We start from the raw sequence: 27,189 nt of genomic DNA on the forward strand, positions 1-27,189 counted from the left end.
AAAATGTTGAAGATATAATTTTTAGGTCAGGTATAATCGGGTAAGAGAGAATTCGGTGTATGTAATTAAAGACCGATATTCGTAAATATGAAAAGAATAGAAAAAGAAAAAATCGTTAGTAATAAAAAACAGTAATTACGAGAAATATTTTCTCTTGGGTCTCTTATAACTGCCTGTACATGTTTCGACAGAGAGATAATTAACTGTTGCTTCAACGCGTCTCATATTGCCTGAAGCATCTTCTTGCTCGAGCAACTTCTAAATGTTATGAGTGTGTATCCATAGATATTTAATTTAATTGAAATCGGGACTGCAATCTATCATATTCATACGTTGCGTTTTTTTAAGCATTTTGCTCCTGTCATGGAATTTCAGTCTACAAAAGACAGCTCAGTACAAGATCATTACTTTCATAATATTGCTTAGGAAAAATGGTTCTTCTCCTGGAGATAGGGTTTTTAACCTCAAGCCATGCCGGGATCAATCCTGAAATAACATAATAATATTCCGATATGCATCAGAACAGTTCTCGTAGTTTCTTGCAAAAGCAAGTCAATCTCTGCTATGTTCTACGCATTATCATCATTATCATCTAACCTTTTGCGTCAAAAGTTGAATATAGGCCTCCCCTAATTTCTTCCAGTTCTGTCGGTATTGAGCTTCCTGCACCAGGATAGGTGATCTACTTTTACTGATCCTGACTGCTTGTGGTCTTCACACTGTAATTTTTTTGGTCCACTGCCCGTCATTAATTCTGGCCACATGACCCGCTCAGTGCCACTTCAGCCTTGGTATGCGATCTATGACGCCTGACCTTCTTATTACCTAATTTCTAACCCTGTCAGTCCAAGTATATTATTATTTTGGAAATAATAAATATTAATAGGTGAGCAGCGTACCCCTAATTTGAGGCTTAGAAATCGAAAAAGCGACCATGATAGGTGAATGGCAAATTTTGGTCATTCTTTCTGTTTTCGAGGTCGCTGAATCCGAATATGTAGTGTGTTTTTATCTAGAATTGGTGGAGCATGTTCAAAAATCAAATTTTAAGCAAAAATGCGAAAAATCCATTTTGATGATTTTTCAACTTTAACTCGCTGTATCTTTGGTCGCTGTAAATATTTCCTTTTGAAAATGTTAATGTATCTCTTTGCGGTATTTAGATAACAATACTATTTGTAAAAAATGTTTAAAACAATTAAAAGAGGCGTTGTTAAGTTTTAAACCTTTTGTCGTCAGATTTCGTTAGTTTCATGTTTGCTTAAAAAAGTTGAGTGACAAACTTTTGAGTTTATAATTTTAACCAACACAGCATTAAAACATACGTCATGAATAAGTTTTATGAAAAATTTCAAGTCAAAATATACAATAGGAAAAAGGTTATGTTACTTTATAGACCAGTAACAAAAAATGCTTATTTCTCGAGATACTGAGCACGGTGTGGTGAATGACTAATTTTTTCATACTGTATGTTTTTGATGGTGCTGAAAACGAAAATACGGTTTATTTTGAATTTTATGTGGAAGAACATTGTCAAAATCGCAATTTTACCCTGAAAAAGAAAATGAAATCAAGTTTTGTTGCGTTTCACTCGCTACAACTCTGTTCTATTTTAATATTTTTTTCTGAAATTTTTCTTAGTATATATTTCTCACCTTTCTGAAGACAATGAGACCTGTATATCAATATTTGACTCTTATTACAATAAAAGTTATGAATTTTTTTAAATAAAAGGTGCAGATTCCTGAATTGTAAAGTTTAATCGCAAAAGTTGAGTGACAAAATTCGAAATTTAGCTTTTTAATCAAGTTTATGTTAAAATATAGAGTAAAAAGAACAAAATGTTTTATATAAAAAAATGGTGCAACTTTTCATTAAAAAAAAACATGATTCCATTTTTTTTATTTTTAGGGTAAAATTGCGATTTTGACAATGCTCTCCCACTTAAAATTCAAAATAAACTTCATTTTCTTTTTCAGCGCCATCAAAAACATAAAGTATGGCCAAAATTAGTCATTCACCACAACATGGTGCGTAACTTTTTTCCTATTGCATATTTTGACTTAAAATTTTCCAGAGAACTTGTTCGTGGCTCATGTTTTAATGCTGTGTTGGTTAAAATTATAAACTAAAAAGTTTGTCACTCAACTTTTTTAAGTAAACATGAAACTAACGAAATGTGACGACAAAAGGCTTAAAAATTAACAACTCCTCTTTTAATTTGTTTAGACATCGCGGACAAATCTCGTTGTTATCTAAATACTTAAAAGATGATACAGTAAAATTTTCGAAAGGAAATATTTACAGCAACCAAAGATACAGCGAGTTAAATTTGAAAAATCATCTGAATTGAATTTTCGCATTTTGGCTTAAAATTTGACTTTTGAACATGTTACACCAATTCTATATAAAAAATAAACTTCATATTCGGTTTCAGCGACCTCGAAAACATAAAGAATGACCAAAGGTCTCCAATATTGTATTGCACTCAAGGAAAAAGGTACGTAATATCAATAAAAATGTTAATTCAGACAACAAACGCAATACTTAAAATTTGTCCAATTCTTGGTTTTATTGGGACAACAAAACAATGTTCATTAATTCATTATTTTCGTTCGTTGAGCCAATGTATTACGTTTATTGAATGGATGAACATTCATTATGTATACCATAATATTACTTTATTGGTATTACGAACTCTGTTCACTGAGTCAACGAACACTATTTATTGATATTACGAACTCTGTTCACTGAGTCAACGAACACTATTTATTGAAACAACAACGTCGTTAATTGACCGACGAAGACTATTCGTTGTGTCAATAACAGTGTTATTTCTCCTAACGTATTTCGTTTATTTCTACAATTATTTCCGTTTATTGTTACAATTAATTTCGTTCATTCCCACAATAAATACGGTTTTTCTTACAATCAATTCTATTCATTCTTACAATCAGTTTCGTTCATTCCTACTATGAACGTATTTTATATTAATAATTACTGAATGCAATAGTTCAATGTATGATATTAATTGATTAATAATAATTTTTTAAATCCCCCTTTTTTGTCGGACTTTACACTGTGTGATTTTTCATATGATTTCACTTATACAGTGTACTGGAATACGTATTACACTCCCCCCGCCCCCTTATTAACTTATTTATTTTTAGCACATAAGCAAAACGCTTGGACAGGTTGATTTTTAAAATAATCAAAGTATATTATAACATCAATGTTTCGAACTTTACACGATCCCTCTTCAGGTGACAGGCGCGGCGTAACTTTGATTTTTTTTTAATGGGAAAGTACGTCATGTGACAGCTTATTTAAAAGCATTTGAAATAGTGATTCCAAAAATGTATAACACTTTAATCCTTTTTGAGAGCGCAGGTGCAAAATTTCGATCGAATTCTTTTTAAACGCATTCATTTTTTTTTGGAATTCTGAGAAAACTAATAAGTATTTTTGAAAAATTTAAACGCAGAATAAAATATTACATTATTACCGAGGGCAGAAAGTCCTTTAGAATAAACAAAAAGTTTCTGTTAAATGGTATGCCTATTTGAAATTAAATATACTAAATTTTCTCTTTTTCACCCCTGTGACTTATTAAAATAATCATTATAGAGGTTCTCAGGGACTTCAGACCCTCGATAATACTGTAATATTTTATTTTGAATTCAAATTTTCAAAAATAAAAGTTAGTTTTCTCAGGATTCGAAAAAAATGAATACATTTAAAAATAATTCGACCGAAATTTCACGATAATAGACACACAAAAACTTCCTTCTACTACGGACTACACTTGAAAACAAAATGCAATTATTATTCGGCACTTCGGTAACACAGAGAAGCTAGGGGTAGGGGTATCACGATAAAGAAAAGCCGTTAACTTTCAAATGGTCAAGCAAAACATTTATTGTCTCAACAACTACGATTATTGTCACAATGAACGCATTGATTGTCGGTATTAAATGCAGTAGTAGATTGACTACTGCATTCGTTGTCACAACAATCAATTTACATCTATTCAATAATCTTATATTACTCTATATTAACAACATTTGTACATTTTTTAATGAAATCTGTACGTTGTCACGATAAACCAAGGTAATTGCTTGTCATCTACGAAATCAAGAACGTGAGTTGCTGCCAGAATTAACAGTATTTATTAAATATACGAAACTAAGTTATTGGCTGAAAAAATTGAGTGTTATTGATTAATGTACTCTAGTTATTCTCACAATTATTATTCAATCATTGTGACAATAACCAAATCCATTCGTCAATGTCTAAAAGTTCGTTGAAACAACAAATTAAATTGTTGTGACAACGAAATACTGTTCAGTAATCACTGTTAATTAATATTACGAACTAAATTTTTTTGAGTGTGTGACGTCCCAACGTTGGTCGTTTTGTCTATCAGTGTGTCTGCGAAGCTGCATTTAAGTTTGGCAATTTTTGTTATGATATCCTCGACTTTTGTTTTTGACCTTACCCGGTAGTTTGTCTTTCTACCCGACAGTCATATACCTATCATTACTCTTTCCATTGTACGTTCTGTTGTGGCTAGTTTATTCATATTTTCCTTGGTTAGTGTCCAGGTTTGACATCTATATGTCATGATAGGAATAGTGCACTGGTTGTAATAAATTTAATGGCCTTCGTAAAACATAATGCATTGATATCCGAGTCTTCTTCTTAAGGTTCCATCTTCTATCGAAGGTTGGATATCAACATAACAATCCTTATTTTATTTACAGCAGCTCTAAATAGTTGGTTAGAGCTCGGACTAAACCATTCCCTTAGATTTCGTAACCAGGAAGTTCGTCTTCTTCCTAAATATCTTTTACCTTTTATTTTGCCCTCCATAAGCAAACGAGGACCTTTTGTTATATGACCAGATATCAGAGTGTAAGATCCCTTTTAGTATAAGTTACAGCACCATATTAATATCATTAAGCCAACTTATTCAACACACTTCTCTCTTTAGCCAACTCCTCCCAAGAAGCCCCCTCGTCGGAACATATCAATATCTCCAACCCATATCCAACCGATGTCGATGTCCGTGGACGGAGTCAGCAACAGCGCCTACGAGTATCTCTTTCTGGCACACAGCGGCACTAGAAGTCAAGGCAACTTAAACGATTTCGATAAAGAAAATAGGAGAGAGAGGTTAAGCCATGGTAGAAGTATGGACCAGTACGTCGAAATGAACGTCTTCAACATCGCTCTCGAAGACGAACCAGAACGGCCAAGGTAAGTTGAATATTTATATCTAGTACTATTTAGTAAGTTATAAATCTGATGATTCTTGTACCTAAATTGATTCTAGAAAGTAGATTTAGAGAACTAATAGATTATTAGGATTTTGGGTACTAATATTGAAATATCTAAATTGCAAAACCTGGTGATTGTCCAAAAATGGATGTGTTTTTCTTTTAAATGTAAAAAATTCAGTTTCCATATACAGGGCTCCAGAAACTCTCTTGACAAACGAAGACCGGAGATAATTTTAAAACAATTTAATCCAATTAACCTAGTCCGAAAATGCTTCCTAAGGGAACTAGAGCTCTTTGAAGATGGCGCCTTATAATTATTTTTGTAAATGCCTACAGAACGCTTCTATTTAGAAAAAAGAATAGGTAGCTACTGGTATCCCTATTTATCTTCCAGAGATAAATCGATTCCATCAATTGCGAATTTCTATTAGGGCTCATAGGCGTCTGTTTTGGGTAGAGCTATTTTATCTCGTAATTGATTGTTTACTTTTAAGCATTTTTGACACTAGATTAAAAAGTTGTGAGGTATTCTGGTACAAAAAGGTACTTTTCGAAAAATCGATTTGAATTGATAAAAATTTTCAAAAAAAAAACGTTGGTACATTTCATTATGCGTCAATTTTTAAGCATTTTTGACACTAAATAATTAAATTTATGAGATATTTTAGTACTAAAAGTTACTCTTGCTTTAAGTCGGTAAAATACACCGTTTTTTTTTATTTTTTTTAATTCGAAAAACGAAAAATTTTCAAATCGATTTTTCTAGAAAACGGTATATCCTACCGACTTAGCAATAGTTCCTTTTAGTACTAGAATACCTCACAATTTAATAATTCAGTGTCAAAATTAAATATGCTTAATTGAAAGACAAAAAAATTGTGCGATAAAATAACCGTTGCTCTACACAAAACGGACGCTTATAACCGGTACTATAAATTCGCAATTAATGAAATCGATTTATCTCTGGAAGATAAATAGGCCGTTTTTCTAAATAGAAGCGTTCTGAAAGTATTAAAAAAGCTAATTACAAGAAGCCATCTTCAAGAAGCTCTAGCTCCTTTAGGAAGCAGGAAGACTGGGTAAATTGGGTCAAATTTTCTTAAAACTATCTGAGGAATCTCCCGTCTTTGTTTGTCAGGAGTTTCTGGACACCCTGTATAGTTAGTTTACTATTTACTATAGGAAGAGTGGAAACACGGAGTTTTATACCTTTATTTTTTTGTTTCTCTATTTTAACTATTTTACCGCGTTACTGTTTACAGATGATATTTATGTTTACTGAAAAAGATATTTCTATAGTAAATTTAACCTGGAACAATTTTTCTGTCGACGTGTTTGTCTCAAAAGTGCACAAAACTCAACCTAAATCATCCTGTGCCTAGGGACTAATTCACCCCTTTCTCAAAAACGCATCCGTTTAAATGGTAACACTCGGCAGTTTTTTCATATTTAGAGGTCCATTGACCATATTATGAAACAATAAAATCCCGTTAACTTTGTAGTTCCTTTTCTGTACATAAGCAATAGCCTAAAAGGGGTCGATATAAATCTTTTACTATTAGTCTGGGCTGATTATCGGAGAATAGGCCATTTTTGGGAAAAGTTATTTACCAGCAATTTTATTGCCGGAATCGAATAATAAGATCCTATATATTAATAATATAGGTATGCAAAGTCCTCAGATAGTGTGCTACTTTTTTATAAACAAAACGGCGCCCGAAAATCGTGTTTTTTTCAATTATTGCTCTATAACTCGGAAGATTTTAACTTTACAACAAAAACACTCAAATAAAAATTCACCATGATTAAATTCTGCATAGAGACGTGTTTTTCCCGATCTGATCCGACGAAAATTTTCCTCGGAAAATGCGGGTTTTCCCAACAATATCTTTAATTTTCAACTAATATTTTAGATAAGTAATTATCTACCAATAATTAAATAATTTGGTGACTTAAAACCCTTCTTGGTTTAGATTATAGTTCCAGAAGCTGGTGAAAATTAAACGAATATTTTAGCAACAATTCAATAGTTAATTAATAATTTACGGTCGCAATAATAACCAAAATAATTATGATACACTGATCAAACTTTGAAATCTTATAAAGATGAGATGCCTATTTAACATTTTGTCGACAAAATATACATTTTTTATTTTTTGCATAATCTTCAGATGTCTAAAAAATAGTTATAAACAAACGTTTCTCAGAAAGTTTTTATTATATCATAATTTAAAAAAATAGCTAAAATGCGCATTTCAAATATCTTGAAAATGAATGCTTTAAAACTTTTTCGCAACCATTTGCAAAAAAAATATGAAACAGCAAAGTAAACATACTATTGCTACGGTGTTTATAATTTTTTTTAATTCTTTCAAAGCGTAGAAGTGAGTTTAAAGTACAAGCTAATTAGTTACAAAAAAAATATCGATTATCAGTTTAATGGTTATATTTTAATTAAAGATTATAAATATATTTTTTTGTAATTTACACGCGCGAAAGTAGAGTAATACAGTACGGTAGCTAAAATTTTCACTCGGAGCGACGATCGGCCGCGCGACGTACACTTTTAATAAATAATGTATGCTGCGTGTCAGTCGCTTCGAGTGAACATTTTAGCTCCGACTCTGTATCAGGCCTACTTTTGCGCTAAAAATTACAAAAAAAAATATTTTTAATCTTTGATTAAAATATAACCATTGCACTAATTTTTGACATTCTTTGTGAGTAATTAGATTGTACCATAGACTCACTTCTAAGCTTTGAAACAATTAAAATAAATTATAAACAACGGAGAAATCGTATATTTACTTTGTTGTTTCATAACTTTTTTGCAAATGGTTGGAAATTTTTTTAAAGCATTCATTTTCAAGACCTATGAAATACGCATTTTAAGTATTTTTTAAAATTAGAATATAATAAACAATTTCTGAGAAATGTTAATTTGTTTATAACAATTTTTTAAACATTTAAAGATTATGCAAAAAATGAAAAAATTATTTTGTCGACAAAAATATTAAATAGGCATCACACCTTTATACTCTTTTTGAGTTTGATCAATGTCTCATGATTATTTTGGTTGTTATTGTGACTGTAAATTGTTAATAAACAATTGAATTGTTGCTAAAATATTCGTTTCATTTTCACCGGCTTCTGAATTTATAATCTATACCAAGAAAGCTTTTATTTCACCAAGCTATATAATTATTGATAAATAATTACTGGCCCAAAAAATTTATTTGAATATTCGAGATTTTGTTGGGAAAACCCACATTTTTCGAGGAAAATTTTCGTCGGAGCAAATCGAGAAAAACATGCCTCTATGTAGAATTAAATTGGGGTGAATTTTTATTTGAGTGTTTTGGTGTAAAGTTGAAATCTTCGGAGTTATAGAGCAATAATTGAAAAAAATACGATTTGTCGGCGCCCTTTTGTTTATAAAAAAAGTAGCACACTATCTGCGGACTTTGCATACCTATATTAATAATAAATAGGATCTTATAATTCGATTCCAGCAATAAAATTGCTGGTAAATAACCTTTCTTTGTACTTTACTAATTAGACCAGCGTATTATAACTATTTTTTTTTTCAAAATTTAAAGATTATGCAAAAAAAAAGAAAAATTTATATTTTGTCGATAAAATATTAAATAAGCATCCCATCTTCTTTATAAACTTTATAAGTTTGATCAATGTATCATGATTATTTTGGTTATTATTGCGATCGTAAATTGTTAATTAACAATTGAATTGTTGTTAAAATATACGTTTAATTTTCACCGGCTTCTGGAATTACAATCTATACCAAGAAAGCTTTGATGTCACTAAGTTATTTAATTATTGATTGGTAATTACTTACCTAAAATTTTATTTAAAAATTAGAGTTTTTGTTAGGAAAACTCGCATTTTCCGAGGAAAATTTTCGTCGGAGCAAAACGTGAAAAACATATCTCTATGCAGAATTTAATTGCGGTGAATTTTTATTTGGGTGTTTTTGTTGTAGAGATAAAATCTTCGGAGTTATAAAGCAATAATTGAAAAAAATACGATTTGTCGGCGCCATTTTGTTTATAAAAAAAGTAGCACACTATCTGCGGACTTTGCATACCTATATTATTAATATATAGGATCTTATAATTCGATTCCAGCAATAAAATTGCTGGTAAATAACTTTTCCATGAATTTTGCATTAGCCCAGAGTATATTAAATGTGTAAATTTTAAGGAAGTCTGATATTTATATTTTTTTATTGAAAGGATATTGGAGATATTATACAACAAAAATTATAATTTAGTAAAATATTGCTATAAACTATTGCTTTAGTAAACTATTGCGTAAAATATCTATGGAACATTTTTTTTAAATAAAACAAATTGTAATGGTTAAAAAAATTTTCAGCTATACCTAAATAGGACGCTGGCCTACAATGGTTTAACCTATTATAATTTTACCAGATCACAAACATAGATTAGGTATTTCATAAGTAGTCTGAATTCAATTGTATAAATTTTAATATTTCAACAAGAGTTTGTCTGGGCAGTAATATTTACTTTTCAAATATTCAGAATAATTGTAAATCTCGAGATTTTGCATTGCTCTGTGATAATACATAATTTAAATGCACATTAACCTCCCTAACTAAATTTCCGACAGACGGTTATTAACCTCTAAGTAATTTTCCACTTTCGTTACAGTAATAATCGTTCATAAAAGTTAAAACTTGGTAAAACGTTTACAAATTCTACGAGATTCATGAAAAACTTAAAAAAAAAAACGAACATATTTTTATACATTGTTGAAACAAATACTTGATAAAAGTGTATGAAATACTGAAAACTATTGTGAAGATGTTGATTGAATGAATACTTGATGAACATTGTAAATATGCTTGCCTGAAAAAAAATTAATCCTAAAAACCTATTTTAATTACCTACTGTTAGACGAAAAACAAAAAAATATTTCCAACTATTTTAATAGAAAATCACCAGGAGAGGACAGAATATAATGAACTCCTAAAGTACGGAGGAGAAAATCTGACCAAACAGATATTAAAACTAATCCAAAAAATAGTAGAACACAACAGAATACCACAAGGATGGAGATCAAGCATGCTAATACCTGTCTTCAGAAATGGAGACAAATGGGACACGGAGAATTACAGAGGAATAATATTAATAATATCGTATGGAATTTTTAATGGGGAGATCCTTTCGGACAGTTTTCGGCCACTTGCATCTTTAACCCTGTTTGATGTAGTTAGTGTCGATGCTCACACTAATCCAGGGAACCGACAACTTAACGTACCCTCCGGAGCACGGTGAACGGCTCGTGTATCATTTTTAGAAATGAAAATGTCGTTGTTGATGCCGAGATTCGAACTCATGCGCTCTGGCGTATGAAGCCAGAATCTTACCGCTGAGCTACAGCCGTCCACAACACAGAGGAAATATTTTATTAAATGCAACATTAAAATTAACAACCAAAGTGATAACAGAGTGAAATTATAATACTAGCAGAAGAACAAGGTTTTAGGCCGGGAAGATCATGCCCCGACGCTATATTTATAATGGGGCAAGTTCAAGAGACATTAGAATACAACGAATCGGCATATTTAGATTTCGTGGTCTGTAAGAAGACATTTGACAGAGTTCAATTAAATGAGATTATCCATTTATTGTATGCAAGAGATGTACTTCTAGGAATAATTAAAACGATCGAAAATTTCTGCCAGAACAACAGAATAAAAGTAAAAGTAAAAGAAGAACTAAGTGACCCAATTGGTGCTGGCAATGGGATAAGACGGTGGGATTTCCTGAGTCCTCTATTGTTCAACCTCATCATGGATGAAAGAATAAAAAAAGTAAGAACTAAAAAAGGATACCAAATGAATGACAAACAACTTAAAATAATCTGCTATGCAGTAAATGCAATACTAATCTCTCAAAGTGAAAATGATCTACAACGTATGCTGCACCGCCAGAAAAGGGCTCCGCAACACTGCTTATGAAAAAGTGCTCCCGGACAAATTTAACTAAGCTTTGGTCAATGATAGTTCTCAGTGAGTAGATTAAAAAAGTCCATGGCACCTAGGTCTGAAAAACTATTATTCTCGAGCTACAGCCTTCTTAAGTTCTTAAATTGATATACTCGGTTTACGTTAAGTGCACTAAAATGTGTTGCTACAGCGACATAAGAATTATTATGTTTTCTTGAATGGTTCAGACTTATCCAATACCAGCATAGCTGCAGTTCTGCCTTATCTTTAGAAAACTATCTACTGAACGGCGGCGGATCTAGGGGGAATGGGGTAATTTCCCCCCTAACACGGTACAGAATTAAAGAAACAATTGTTGAAACATAAAAAATATATTAGCTTACATGAAACTTACTACAGATAGACAAATTCAACCCAATTACCTCGACAGTTAGGAAAATTAAGGGAACTTATTGCACATGTTATTATCTATGTCTTGAAGTTTGGGTTTTATCTATTTTATGCATTTAGGGGTTGGTGTTTTATTGGAAGTCGCCACCCTCTCCCAAGGCAAATGTTCCGTCACTGCTACTGAAGCGCCTTCAGAAAATTGAGGAACAACCTCAATAAGTGCTGCTAGAGCATAACAAGACATCTCACGTTTTCACGTATGCAGAATAGAGTGGACTTGATCAATACGAAAAGAAAAAACGAAGTACATACATGGTAGTAGGTAAACGCGAAATATGAATTACAATATTCCATGGAAAAAACGGGTTTATGTCATCTTCGGCTATCTGTACGTTAAGATTTTGTTGAGTTCGGTTAGATGCATCGTTTGTCGTATTAACTAACGACCTATCAGAATACTTCAGTAGCAATGGCGGAACATTTGCCTTGGGGAGGGGGGCGACTTCCAATAAAACACCAACCTCAAAATATATAAAATAGATAAACCCAAACTACATAAAAGACATAGGTAATAAAATGTGCAATAAGTTCCCTTTATTTTCCTAACCGTCGAGTTAATTGGGTTGGATTTGTCTGTCTGTAGTAAGTTGCATGTAAACTAACATATTTCAACGTGTAATAATCATGTTTCAACAATTTTTCTTTAATTCTGGACCGTGTTACGGGGGGAATTCCCCTATTGTCGCCCTAAATCCACCACTGTTCAGTAGTTTTATAAAGATAAGGTGGAACTGCAGCTATGCTGGTATTAGATAAGTGTGAAGCATTCATGAAAACATGATAATTGTTGTCACTCTAGCAGCACATTTTCTATCGCACCTATTTCAGTTTTCTGAGGACTTTTCGGAGGTTTTCTGAAGACTAATATACGATGCATCCATTTTTGACCACGAATTCATATGCAACACGCAAATATGCATGAAGAAAATGAGTCTGTCTTCTTTCAGTAATAGATATTTTCATTCACTTGACCGTGAATTAGTGCACTTAATGTAAACCGAGTACCTGAATTTAAGAACTTTAGAAGGCTGTAGCTCGAGAATAATAGTTTTTCAGACCTAGGTCCATGGACTTTTTTAATCTACTCACTGAGAACTATCATTGACCAAAATTTAGTAAAATTTGACCTGGACCACTTTTCCATAAGGAGTGTTGCGGGGTCCACTAACATGTTAATTTCCCCAAAAAAGTCAAAATGTCAATAGCTACGGAAAAAATATGGAGAAATAAAAAAAGCGGGAAAGAAATGAAAGGCACAATTTACAAAACATGCATCAGACGAATAATGACATTCGCTGCAGACACGACCTGGCACAGAGATGACAAGAAGATTGCTAGAAACAGCAGAGATAAACCCCTTAGAAAATTCGATGGTAGAGTTGGTGCAAAACCTCATGAACCTTGAAAATACGCATAATCGAAAAAAAAAAATGAATGCTAAAAGCATTTGATTATTTTAATTGCATACTAAATTGCGCGACAGGGTTCGATGTGCATTCTGATCTTTTCAGTAATGTCTGATTCCTTCGTTTAGTTCGTAGATTCACGTCCCCAAATGAATGAGCCAGGTTCATGAGATTTTCAAGGGACAGGGCTAGCAGTACAGATATACGGCGAAGATGCAAGGTAGACAACAGTAATAACTGGGTAAGAAACAGAAGAGTAGAATGAAATGACCACATAAGCCGAATAACGAATTTATGAAGAAAGAGTGTCTAACATCGCCAACATAAATGGTGGGGTCCCGCAAGTCAGCGTCTTGTGACCATTTCTCTACACAATATTTACAGATGATTTCCCAACTGGAGAAGAATCTAGAATCGCAACATTCTCAGATGACACTGCAATTCTAAAAAACCTAGATCCCATACAGACAGACAGCTGAAATATTGCAACAAAACATACATTTAATTGAAATATGGGCTAAGAAATGGAAGATAAAGGTCAACAAAACAAAATTCAGTTAACGTAGTATTCACTAAATGTCGCAATATCCTAATGCATAACAAGAAAATTCCTAAAAATGATACTTTAAATATCTTGGATTACACCTTGACAAGAGGCTAACAGTTTAATCCAGGGAGGTGTAGGTGAAATTAATATTGGAGTTGTGACTGAAAGATCAATATGATTCAGATATAGTTAGATATATAGTATAGAGTTATGTGGCAGGTATTGAAGTTTAATAGGAGAATAGGAGTTTAAGAGAGCTTTACTTAGTAAATTATAGACAGGATTTTCTGTATTACCTGATATTTGAACCGACTATTTTAGGAGTTGCAGGCATTTATGCATTTAAACCATAAACAAAAGTCGTAATAATAAAAAGTCATCCATTTTTTCTTTTTATTATAGAAGTGAGCTCCAACGAGGGAAGAGCGAAGATTTGGATAGCAGGAAGAAACACGAACCTATAGCTATCACTTCCATGTACGAAAACATGATAATCAAGCAACAGAATCCTCGAAGAAAACTTCGTAGACATCCGGAAGTATACGAAGAATACGATTTTCGACGGAAACACGAAGAACCTATTGCAAGTTCTTCGGCGCCTGAAACGACCTTTGTTTCTAGTGCTTTCATCATGATTTCCGACGAAAATAGTAAGTAAAGTGCAATATCAATGTGATTTTTTAAAGGGTCAAGTCAACCTGTGTTATATCAGTTGATAGTGTGGTTGATGACATACATAGCGTTTTATTTTATGTCTATTATGAGATAATATTAGACCAGGGCGCATCTGTAAAAATATTAGTACATTTGGACGTTGAGAGGTGACTCATATTGTTTTGCAGAAATTGCATGAAAATAACTCATATAATAATATTTGAGTTATCCTCCCACTCAAAAAGGTCCGGAACATTGTTTAAATAATCAAAATGTCAAAAAATGAAGGAAAAATTCGATTTTTTTCTTCGTTTGTTGATTATAACTTTGAAAGTATTCATTTCTGAGAAAAGTTGTACTGACATAAAAGGTGCGCAATTAAATTTTCTACAATATAGAATTCGTTAAAAATTTTAAAAATTGTCACCCTTGTTGGAAAATAGCAATAATTGCGAAAAATCGATAAAAAAACAAGTATTCGCATTTTACGTTTTTCAACCATTTATGCTACACTTAGGACCTTCATATAAGAAAACAATACTGTGAATTTCATTAAGATCGTTTGAATAGGCTGACTGAATATAAAACAGGGGTCTAGGACGTTTCATCGCCGCCAGTTTATCGCCGCCAATTGATCGCCGGACGATTCATCGCCAGTCAGTTAATCGCTAACTGATTTATTTCCGAATTTCCGACCAATTTTCGACAGTTACATTTATTATTTATTTTTAATATTAATTAGGAATTGTAGGAAATGACCTAACCTAACCCAAGCTAACACTACATAAATTTGAACATATTATTTCTACAAAGGCCATTTAACACTACAAATTTAGTACTATTTAGTATGAACATTAGGGGAAGTAGAAATAGAACAGTAAATATAATAATATTTTTTAATTATCTGTTTAATTAACATATATTTTTTATCTGTTTAATTGACATAATTTTGAACTGAATTTAACGTCGTGTCGAGTTATCTCCCATAATACAAAATCAACTGACTAACTGGCGATGAAACGTCCCATTCCGATAAAGCAGACAGCAAGTTTAATTTTTTTTTACATATAGAAGAATAGTGTGTATTTGGATTCCGAGCAGTAAAGACGTACCATATCGCTCTCGAGATCCAAGTTCCAAGTTTTTGTGCCGGTCTCGGCTATCGGCCGGGACTAGTTTATGGTAATTAGTGAAATAATAATTAAAAAACGATTTGAGTGATTAATTCTAAATTACTATTTATGTGATTAATTTTTAACTCAGTGGCGTACTATATTAAGGAAATGTACCACCAAAATCAAGTGCCAAATGGGGGGTTGTATAATGTGCCCCAAATATATACACAGCCTCAACAACCTCCAGTAATATCGCCCCCATTTTATGGATTCCCGAGCAGCCAACAGACAACAAACCAATATATCCCGCCTACTCCATTCCCAAACAATAATCACCAATATAACCAAAACCTCCCTGCACCTCAAATGGATCAACCAAATACATCAAATGCTTCCCAATACATCCTCAGTGGAGAGGAACTTGTCATGGAAAACTCAAGCGATGAAGACGACGAAACCATAGAAAATGTCCATGATTGGCAAACAGTCAAAAAAATTACAAAAAAAAGAAAAGCAAACCCCAAAGATGATAACACAACAACAATGCAAGTGAGTACAAACAACAGATTTGAACCATTAGAAAACGTAACTGATAATAATAACACACCAGTAACACCTAAACCTCCACCTATATTTATCTATGGGGTAAATGATATCAAAAAGATGACTGAAAACCTTTCGACAGTCATTAAAGCAGAAGACTACCAGTCGAAAGCTCTCCCAAATGACACAATAAAAATAAACACAAAAACTATTGAGTCATACAGAAAACTTATACAGCATTTAAATAGTAGCAAAATAGTTCACCACACATACCAAGCAAAACAAGATAGAGCTTATAGGGTAGTTATAAGAAATTTACACCACTCGATGCCAGTCGAAGAAATAAAAAGTGAACTAGCTAAATCAGGGCATACTGTCAGTACCAACAACAGAATGGAACCCAATCCTATGCCCAAGCAGTAAGAGCAGGAAATCAAGTAGCTGACATAGGGTCTCAGATGAACTTATTCTTAAACGAATTTAAAGCAATGTTCACCCAACTAATGAATCAAAACAGCATGATCCTTACCACGCTAACAACATTAATTAATAAAATTCATTAGATCTGTTCGAATAGCCGAATGGAACGCAAATGGTTTAGCAAACCATAAAGCAGAAGTAATCCAATTCCTAGAGGACAACATAATAGACATCCTCTTTGTATCCGAAACGCATTTCACAGAAAGAAGCGTAATTAAAATACCTCAATACTCAGTCTACCACACTAGTCACCCAGATGGAACAGCCCATGGAGGATCTGCAATAATTATAAGGAACAATATACAACATCATCAAATGCCGGAACATAAAACAGATAAGCTACAAGCAACAATACTTAATATAAATGCCAGGCCTTGGAACTTCGAAATTGCTGCAATATATAGCCCTCCTAGACATAGAATCACAACTGAAGAATACGAAGAACTATTCAACAAGCTAGGTAACAAATTCATTGTTGGAGGTGATTGGAATGCTAAGCATACGAATTGGGGTTCACGACTCATTACACCAAAAGGCAGAAGCCTACTAGATGCCATCAACAACACAAACTGCACCTACTTATCGACGGGACAACCAACGTACTGGCCGTCCGATACAAATAGACTACCAGATCTACTCGACTTCTTTATCCTAAAAGGAATTGCAGCAAACTACACAAACATAGAAGCAAGTTGGGATCTCTCGTCTGACCACACACCAATCATAGCAACAATCAGCACCCACATAATCAAACGACCTGAAATACCCAAGTTGACTTCCCCTAAAACTAATTGGTATGAATTCAAGTACCAGCTTGACACGAATATAAATCTTGGAATCAGACTCAAAGAAAAAGATGACATAGATAAGGCTATAAACCACTTCACCTGTCAAATTCAGCAAGCTGCATATCGAGCTACACCATCAACTCCAAAGCAAGAAAACAAAAATACCACTTCGAATTATATTAGACAACTAATAGTCGAAAAACGAAGAGCAAGAGGTAGATGGCAAAGAAGCCGCAACATTAATGACAAACACGAATATAATCGATTAACCAGACAATTAAAAACAGCGCTAAATGAAGCACGCAATGCCACATTTGAACACTACATTAGTACCTTGTCTAAAGAAGATCACTCAATATGGAAGGCAACAAAACACTTAAAGAGACCTACAGAACACAACTCGCCAATTAAGAAAGATGATGGTACTTGGGGAAGATCAGACGAGGAAAAAGCTTCAGCATTTGCAGAATACTTAGCTGGTATTTTTAAAGAACACCAAGTAGAGAATAATGATGATGGAAACTTAATAAGAGACTTCCTGGATAGTGCTTGCCCTATGACGCTCCCAGTAATACCATTCAATACATCAGAAGTTAAACTAGAAATAGAAAAATGCAATAACCACAAAGCACCTGGATTTGACCTAATAACAGGATTAATACTGAAACATCTTCCGAGAAGAGCATTGGTCATGCTAACTACAATATACAATAGTGCAATCAGACTGACATATTTCCCAATCACATGGAAATTTGCGCAAATAATAATGATTCACAAACCGGGTAAACCTCCAAATAAAACATCATCCTATCGGCCAATCAGCTTGTTGCCGATAATGTCTAAGATCTTCGAAAGACTACTACTTGGTAGACTGAAGAATGACATTAACCTAGATGTAGAAATACCCACACACCAGTTTGGTTTTAGAGAGAGACACTCCACAACACAACAGACTCATAGAATTATAACAAAAATCCTTACTGCTATTGAGGAAAAAAAATATTGCACAGCGGCATTCTTAGATGTAGAAAAGGCATTTGATAGAGTATGGCATACTGGACTTTTATACAAACTCAAATGTATACTTCCAACCCCCTACTACCTAATCATGAAATCCTACATTGAAGATCGTTACTTCCAAGTAAAATATAACACAGCAACTTCCACATATTTTCCCATTAAATCAGGTGTACCACAGGGTAGTGTCCTGGGCCCTCTCCTTTACCTATTATTTACCGCAGATATCCCAACCACTGAAACAACCCAAATCTCAACATTCGCTGATGACACCACCATAATCGCTGTCAATGAGGACCCTATTATCGCGTCTGCACAACTGCAAAACCACCTTGACCAATTGGGAACATGGCTCAACAAATGGAAGGCGAAAGTAAATGAAACGAAGTCAACCCAAGTTACATTTACAAACCGAAGAGATGTATGCCCAACAATAACACTAAATGATACACAATTACCAGTCAGCACACAAGTCAAATATTTGGGACTAACCCTTGACAAAAGATTAACATGGAAGCCGCACATCCAAGCCAAGAAAACCCAGATCAACATCAAAATACGACAAATGAGCTGGCTTATTGGTCGAAAATCAAAACTCAATATTGAAAATAAACTGCTCCTGTATAAAACTATGATAAAACCAATTTGGACCTATGGTGTTCAACTCTGGGGATGCTCAAAGCCATCAAATATCAAGATAATACAAAGAGTCCAATCAAAAATATTGAGGATGATATTCAACGCACCCTGGTATGTAAGCAATAAAACCCTACACGAGGACTCAGCTACACCCTTGGTAGAGGAAGAAATTCCAAGGATCACAAAGAGCTACCTTGATGGACTGAGAAGTCATCCAAATGATGAAGCAAGACTGCTGAACACTCCTCCCGAATTCGCAAGACTGCTGAACACTCCTCCCGAATTCGCAAGACGACTGAAGAAACTATGGCCAACAGATTTAATAAATTAAATATATACATATTGTGATCAAATGTAAAAAATTATAATAGGAGGGTTGCCACAGGGCAGCTTCTCCCTCATGTATTTAACATTCAAACTATTTGCTTATAGCTTCGATGAAGCAGATTGTAAATGAAAATATGTAATAAAAAAAAATATAGAAGAATACAGTACCTTACAGTAACCACTACGGCGTCAGCAATTTTTTTAAATACACTTTTTTTTGGTGCTACGCGCAGGACAACGAATAGTTTGCTCTGATTGGGCATTCCAATGACCTTTGATAATTGACAAATTTTAATTTTTAGTACATTTCGATATAAATAAATAAATTTGTTTATTGCAAAATAAAAACACATGCTCTGTCCTTTGAAATAACACTTTTTTTGGCAAAAACTTTCTTTGTTCATATATTTTAAGTTAGAGAATAAAAGTTTATTATTTTTAAACATATGCAACTGTTTAAACAATATTTCACAAACAATAATCAAATTAGTTTGATTTTTGTGGAATTAAAATATTAAAATACAACAAAATATAGTGTAAGAAAATAATATTAGATAAAGATTGGAAGAAATTTTGGTGGAAATCAACTTGTGTGAATCGAACACCGCTCTCCTGCGCGTAGCACCAAAAATTAATGTTTATTTAAAACAATTCCTGACGCCGTGGTAGTTAATGGATTTTAATTTTAAAAATTGCAAATGAAAGGTACGGTATTCTTCTATACGTAAAAATAGCACTGAGTCTGATTTTTTATTCAAATAGATGGGAATGAGGGCGTTTTTCTTATCATAACGGGGTACCGTTTAAAATACACCCGTAATTACATGTTGTGTCAGTGCTTTCATAATCATATACTGCTAATTGGCATCTTGTGCCAGCTCAAATTGACCACAATATCTTTATGACGAGTTTTTTCTTTTGTCAACAGCCGGAAGCTCAAGCAACTCAACCAAATCAGAGAAGAAGATGCTGAGGACAGACCACTTCCCACTTTCGCCGACTCACTATAACCAACCGCCTACGCCAGACCATCCTCCACCTTCTGCCATGCAGGCGGAAAGTATTATCTACGAGAAAATTCGTCCATTGAGTCAGGTGAGCTCGTGACAGCATGATTGCGTCTTTGATATCCAGTATTATTTTTTGTGTACAGCACTTTTAGCATGTATTTACTGAACTGATTGCACTGTCTAGATATTATTTGCAATATTGTAACTGTAGAAGTTGACTTGATTTTCGCATTCCGCCTGAAAGGCGTTTAAAAAAATTAATCTCTTATCCAAACCGTACAATTTCCCTCTGTCTTCATACCTCTAAATATTGCTTCAAATTTGTTCACCCTTCGTTATGGGAATTCTCTATAACAAAGTTTGAACATGATTGAATCCATGATGTGGTTTATTATCAGAGTTTTATCAGATGCTTCTAAAATATTTAACCTAAAAGAACCATGCATGGACTCCTTCAAGAATTTTTTATTCCAGAACGGAACACGAAAATCAATGTAATATAATCCTGGAAAAAATAAAACATCAACAAAATTTTTTATAATAAGTTAATTTTGCAGAGTTTTATACCTGTAACAAATATTATGTGAACTTTTTAAAAAAATGAACGTATCTAGTCAAACGGACAGAATTGTTTCTTGAAGTGAAGAAAATCTGGGTTCGAATCCCAATTGGGTGAACAATTTACGAAACCAATTCAGTTATGAAGCCAATAATGCCAAAAATAAAAGAAACAATTGTTGGTACCTTGCAACCATGTACTCGATGCTGTTGTATGAATACATAACAAAATATATTTTTTAAAAGGCAGTCGTAAAACAATTGTTTTTAGTTGTAGACCTTCCTCTAGTACTAATGACATTACATACGGGTCAATCCAAGCCAAGTGGTCCAAAGGTGGTTGTTCGACTATTTTCAATATTTTTTATTTTTCTACCTTTTAAACTTCAGTCTATAGAGAGTACAAAATTGCATTCATTTTATTTTAAAAAAATTTAGTTTGCCGATGACGGCCATTTTTGTTAAAGCGTGTCGATTATTTTCACGGAAAACATGGCTTCGCTCTTTAGCCAATATTTTTACTGAGGTTTATCCTAGAACAATAAATCAAATACCAAACTTTTTAGAAAAGTATGCTCTAAAAAAATTGTCTGTAGCATTATTTAATTTTAAACTGCCCGTAAGGCCTTAAATGAACCTCAAAGTTGGAAAAGGTAAACTGATAAAATTCCATTTTCAGCATTTTTTTAACAGCATAAGGCAAGCCGATAATGGTTTGTAATTTTTTTCTGGAAAATACATACGTACATACTTTAAATAAAAACAGTTTGAGCTTTGAGGAGTAAATTTTAAAAAAAAAATCTCAAAAATGTAATTTTTTGAAAAATCTCAAAGTTTGACCCCTTATATCCCTGATGGGCACGGATGAAAAAATTTGAAATTTGGCTGAATGTTATCCCCTAGCAAGTAGAATAAGAAGTAAAAATTTGGAGTTGCAGACTTACGTCATATAGAAGTAACAGGCCTGAAAATATGGTCAAAAATCAAAATGGTCAAAATTTGAGCGTTTGCGGACAGGTTAATTAAAATTCAAATAAACTGTCTAATGAAATAAAAATTAATGTATTTTCACCAGATTTCATAATGAATAAAAATTTATACCGGGTGGGCCAAAGAAAAGGGTCCACCTTGATATTTGGCAATAGTTACCTATTGGATTTTAAGGAAATGCTGAAATAGGTCCTTTTTTATTTTTATTGTATTGCAACTTTTTGGGATACATCTCATATTACTTGACGTCATCCATCAGAGCGTGATTACGTAATCGATGATTTTTTAAGTGGGAATAGGGGTCTTGTGACAACTAAAAATACATTGTACTGCTGTCAGAAAATATAAAAAAATGTTTATTTCACAAATAAACATTTCTTTTCGCTTAAATTAAATCACAAACAGCCTCCCACCTACCTCTTGACAGTTTGAACATTTAATTTAAGCGGAAATCTATTTTTATTTGCCAAATAATATTTTTTTTCCATTTTATGACAGTAATAAAATGTATTTTGAGTTAAATAAATTACATGAATTCTTCTTTTTGTGTCAATTAATTTAATTCAAAAATTAATTTTTGGCCACCCTGTATAAATAATTATATTATTGTTTATGCTGTTGTTTACTATACTATTGTTTATACTTCTGAACAGAGAATTGAACATTCTTTCAAATGAGATAACATACGACCCCTACTCCCATTAAAAAAATCATCGATTATGTCATCACGCCCAGATGGATGACGTCACTGACGATGACACGTCATGGAGACGTATGAAATATATATAAAAAAATTGTAATTTAAAAATAAAAATCGACCTGTTTCGGCATTCCCTTAAAATCTAATAACTGCCAAATATCAAGCTGAACTCTTTTCTTTCGCCGACCCTGTATAAATTTGTATTCATTGTGAAATCTGGTGAAAATAGATTAATTTTTATTTCATTAGACAGTTTATTTGAATTTTAATTACCCTGCCCGCAATCGCTCAAATTTTGACCATTTTTCAGGCCTGTAACTCCTATATGAGGTAAGTCTGCAACTCCAAATTTTTACACCTTATTCCACCTGCTAGAGGCTAACATTCAGCCAAATTTCAAATTTTTTCATCCGTGCCCATCAGAGATTTAAGGGGTCAAACTTTGAGATTTTTCAAAAAAATTACACTTTTGAGCTTGTTTTTTGAAAAAATTTACTTATGTCTAAATGCTCAAACTGTTTTTATTTAAAGTATGTACGTATGTCTTTTGCAGAAAAAAATTACAAACCATTATCGGCTTGCCTTATGCTGTTAAAAGAATGATGAAAATGGAATTTTATCAGTTTACCTTTTCAAATTTTGAGGTTCATTTTAGGCCTTAAGGGTAGTTTGAAATTAAATAATGCTACAGGCCGCTGTTTTAGAGCATACTTTTCTAAAAAGATTGTTTTTTGATTTACTGTTCTAGGACAAACCTCAGTAAAAATATTGGCTAAAGAGCGAATCCATGTTTTTCGTGAAAATGATCGATACGCTATAACAAAAATGGCCGTCATCGGCAAAATATCTTTCTTAAAAATATAATGAATACAATTTTGTACTCTCTATAAACTGAAGTTTAGAAGGTAGAAAAATAAAAAATATTAAAAATAGTCAAGCAACCAACTTAATTTATATTGGACCACTTGGCATGGATTGACCCATACGTATTAACGTGGTGCTAATATTAGAGTATCTGATCAGTCAACTGATAATTTGACTATTCGCCAGTGAAATACATTTTCCACTTCGAGTCCAACTCCTAAATACTTTTTGATTTTCGGAATTTCAAGTTTTTCGGTATAGTATTGGGCGAAGTCGAACACTTCCTACTTGTTGAGCCATAGCTCATCGAGTTCGCTAGGTACTAAGGTAGTTTGGGTAGATCAGTATAATGTTTCATGTACTGTATGGCGCCAAATTCACTTTTTTTTATTTGTTTCGTGTCTAAGATCCCACTTTATTTGACTGGTTTTCAGTGGTGGTCTTCACCCTATACATTATTCGGTTAAGTGTTCTCCACATTGGCGACTTGGAGTTCGCACCACTGAGCATCTGCTCGACAAGAGGTTAGTTTGCAGGTGGCCATGGTCAAATCTAGGAATTTGTAGAGATTTTAATATTTTGGGCTTGCATTTGGCTCCATAGAAAGGATGGCGTTCATCAATTATGTACTTACCCCGTGGCGTTACAACCCTTCGTGTGTTTTAGCTGACTCGACAACAATTCTGCACTGTTCTCTGTCTTGAGCAACCTCCATTCAATTCTCCACGCCCATAATGTTTTGGTCTCCTGTTACATTACCTCGCCACTGGAGTCGAGGGCGTCCGCGTGGTCTTCTTCCAGTTGGGACTTCCTCCCAATCAATTATATGCGTTCATCAATTATGTGCTTGATCTATTTTATAAATTATTGAGCTTTTCTGTGGCTATTAGGCTAGTAAAGACGATGACTCTATGGAGTTTTGGGCCAAACTGGACAAGCGTGCTCTGCCGCAGAATAACATTGCGCCTAGGCAATAGTTCTCCAAACGATTAGGCTGTCTCCCTTCTGTTATTGACGAGTTTTCTGAGGATGTTGTTTCTGGCTGCCACTTTATGACGTGCTTTCTCCTATTGGTGTTTATATGTCAGCGACCTGTCTGGCGTGATACTCACGTAGATTGGTTGCTCTGTTTATTCCAGCATGACACCATCCCACGTACTTCCAAGCCTCCTTTTCGGAGGAGTATTGGGGGGTGTTAGAGAAGGCTTTAAGAGGGGCTTTTCGTATAATTTTTGAACCAGAGATGCATAGGAGGGAGATTGGTCGGTAATTTCTAGGCAAGTTTGGGTCATTTCCCAGCTTTAAAAGCCTTCGATTTTCTCTACAGTTATTAAGCATAATAATAGGAATAATAAGAATAATAGGAGCTGGTGAGCTGCTTGTTCTGGCGTTTCTTTATAGATTGCCTGGTCTCAGTGGGGCCACAGTTGAGCTTTTTAATACTAAAAGAAATAATACTAATTATTTTATTAATAGAAATGAGTATTTCTATCAAACATCTTTCACATGAAATTGTTTCTTCGTTGAATGGGTTTTGACTGTATATTCTTTAGTATTTGGTCAGAATTATAAATATTATGGGTTTCGGAGAATGACTCCTCGGAAAGACTCGGTATGAAATGCTATCTGCAGTCGCTAGGTATGTGTCGCCTTAGTATTATCTTGATTGTCTCCACAAAGATGTCGTAGTTCTCTGAGGTAGAACTCAGATTATGGATGAATATGTCTATGTGCTCAGCGAAGTTTATCCATTTAGCCTTTTTAAAATTGGATATTCTGCGGTAAGGAATTTTTGTTGTTCTTATTGCTACAAAATTTATAAATATTGCTATAGGTTTATGTTGGGTCTTTAGGATTGGTTCATGAGACTTTTGGTGCAGCGGTTCTGGCTGTTGTGAGTTTATGAAGCAATTTTCTGGGTTATAACCTCGCCTACAGATTTTGCAGATGAAGGAACAGGAGAGTTTTGGGTCATGCAAGAGTACTAAGTTATTAGCCTCTACCCACTCCTCAACAAATCGTCCATTATTGTACGTCTCACTATAACCCCAGAAGGTTGTGATAACTTCGAATAGAGGTTGTGACAATCTCGGGTAGTAAATAACAGCGGCGATAATTTGTTTTTTTAGGCATTTATTTTGACCTTAACAAACAAACAATGAAAAATAATTCGTTATTATACGTTCTACATATGCGGCTTTTCGTAGACCCTATAAACTAAGTATGACGATATTTGATACATGAATAATAAACCGACGACTGGGGAAATTAATCATGAGTCACATTTATATCTCAATGCTAAGTAAGTGCCTACGTAAGGATGTATTCAACTCAACACATCGGACGGTAAAAAACCACGGACGAACCACATTCAACTCATGTCGTTGGGTAGGACACAGTATATAGAGGTTCCACAGTAAAACCACTCCTCTGTCGGCGCTTTGATCTCAAGAAGTAATACCGGCACTACCGGCAGTACGCAATTGTTAATTCACCAGTGGTGGATGCGGGTTTTCCCTGTTAAAATCCGTACGTTTCTATGCGACTAGCAATGCGAGAGTGGGGCAAAAGCGACTAAGCCCATTGCGCGGTCGCCATGTGCGACTACAGATTTTACTTCCAATTTTTCGGAGAGTGGTTCTACTGTCCCTCTTTATACTGTGGGTAGGATGGGGATTTATCAATTTCATTCAACTCACTAAATTGACGGGCTTCGGAATACGTTCAGCTCACCTGTTCGGATGGATAGGTAGTTATTCTCCGTTCAACGCACCGAGAGTAACGACCAATGGATTTCTGTTCGGTATTTTATACTGCCAGATAAGATATAAAAAGACGTTCCGTTGAATACATAGGCGTACTCGTAGACTCTAGACCAGGGATGGCCAAGCTCCCTGATAGTCTGAGCCATTTTTAAAAATTTGAAATTTTTCACGAGCCGCAATTAACATTTATTTAAAAAGTGTAAAAAGCTATTAAATGTTTCTCTGCGTTTGTATTTACGAATTTTAAAGTGAAATAAAATGGTTCACATCGTTGTTTCAAATATGCAAATAATTCTACAAGCAACGAAGCAGCCTTTACTAATTCAGGATACTTAGATTCTTCGTCATCCTTCCATCTTTTTCTGGGACGGCCTACTGATTTTCTACCGTCTCTCAAAAAACACTGTCTCTAACACTATGTCCTCCTCGGATCTTATCACATGACCTGCCCATCTTATCATAGCTTTTATATATCTGATGATGTTTTCAGTACCATACACAGTCACCAATTCAGCTTTGCAGCGCCTTCTCCACTCTCCTGTTAATTCCAAATATCATTCTGAGAACTTTTCTTTCAAGTACCAACAGCTTATTTATTTCCCGCAGATGTAGAGTCTATGTTTCAATTCCATATGTAACAATTGGGAGAATAATTGGCATGCACATACAGTCTTAATTTAGATTGGCCTTCTAGCAGCTAAGATGTTAATAATGATGATATGGAGTATAAAGCTCTATTCCACGCAGCTATCTTTGCTGAGACCTCTTTTTATAAATATGTGGTTGTCATCTGTGATTACCACTCCTAGATATTTAAACTCTTTTACTACGTCATTAGTAGTTATGTTCTGACTAACTCTTGGTCTTGGATTTTTGATAACTAGCATGTATTTCGTCTTCTCTTTATTTATTCGAAGGCCCAGACTGCCTGTTTCTTCCTAGAGCTGTGAAAACACCTCTATCACGTCTCTTCATCAGCAAAGGCCGACAATAGTTTTGATCCTCGATTCGCAAATCCCCTTGTCAGCTCAGACGATATTTTATTTATTGCATACATATTCT

The 27,189-nt window shown here is 33.9% G+C and overlaps 1 protein-coding gene across 3 annotated transcripts in view; it reads left to right on the forward strand.

Moving 5' to 3' along the window:
• Positions 1-27,189, forward strand: part of LOC114324206 (ankyrin repeat and SAM domain-containing protein 1A-like) — a 351,154-nt gene that overhangs the window by 213,579 nt on the left and 110,386 nt on the right. For all 3 annotated transcript variants that reach the window (XM_028271967.2, XM_028271968.2, XM_028271969.2), the window contains 3 exons: positions 4,994-5,259; positions 14,080-14,327; positions 20,169-20,335. In XM_028271967.2, coding sequence (XP_028127768.2) covers positions 4,994-5,259; positions 14,080-14,327; positions 20,169-20,335 — 681 coding nt within the window. The remainder of the gene's footprint in view (positions 1-4,993; positions 5,260-14,079; positions 14,328-20,168; positions 20,336-27,189) is intronic.

The sequence above is a fragment of the Diabrotica virgifera genome, chromosome 5 (assembly GCF_917563875.1).
Source record: "Diabrotica virgifera virgifera chromosome 5, PGI_DIABVI_V3a".
NCBI lineage: Eukaryota > Metazoa > Arthropoda > Insecta > Coleoptera > Chrysomelidae > Diabrotica > Diabrotica virgifera.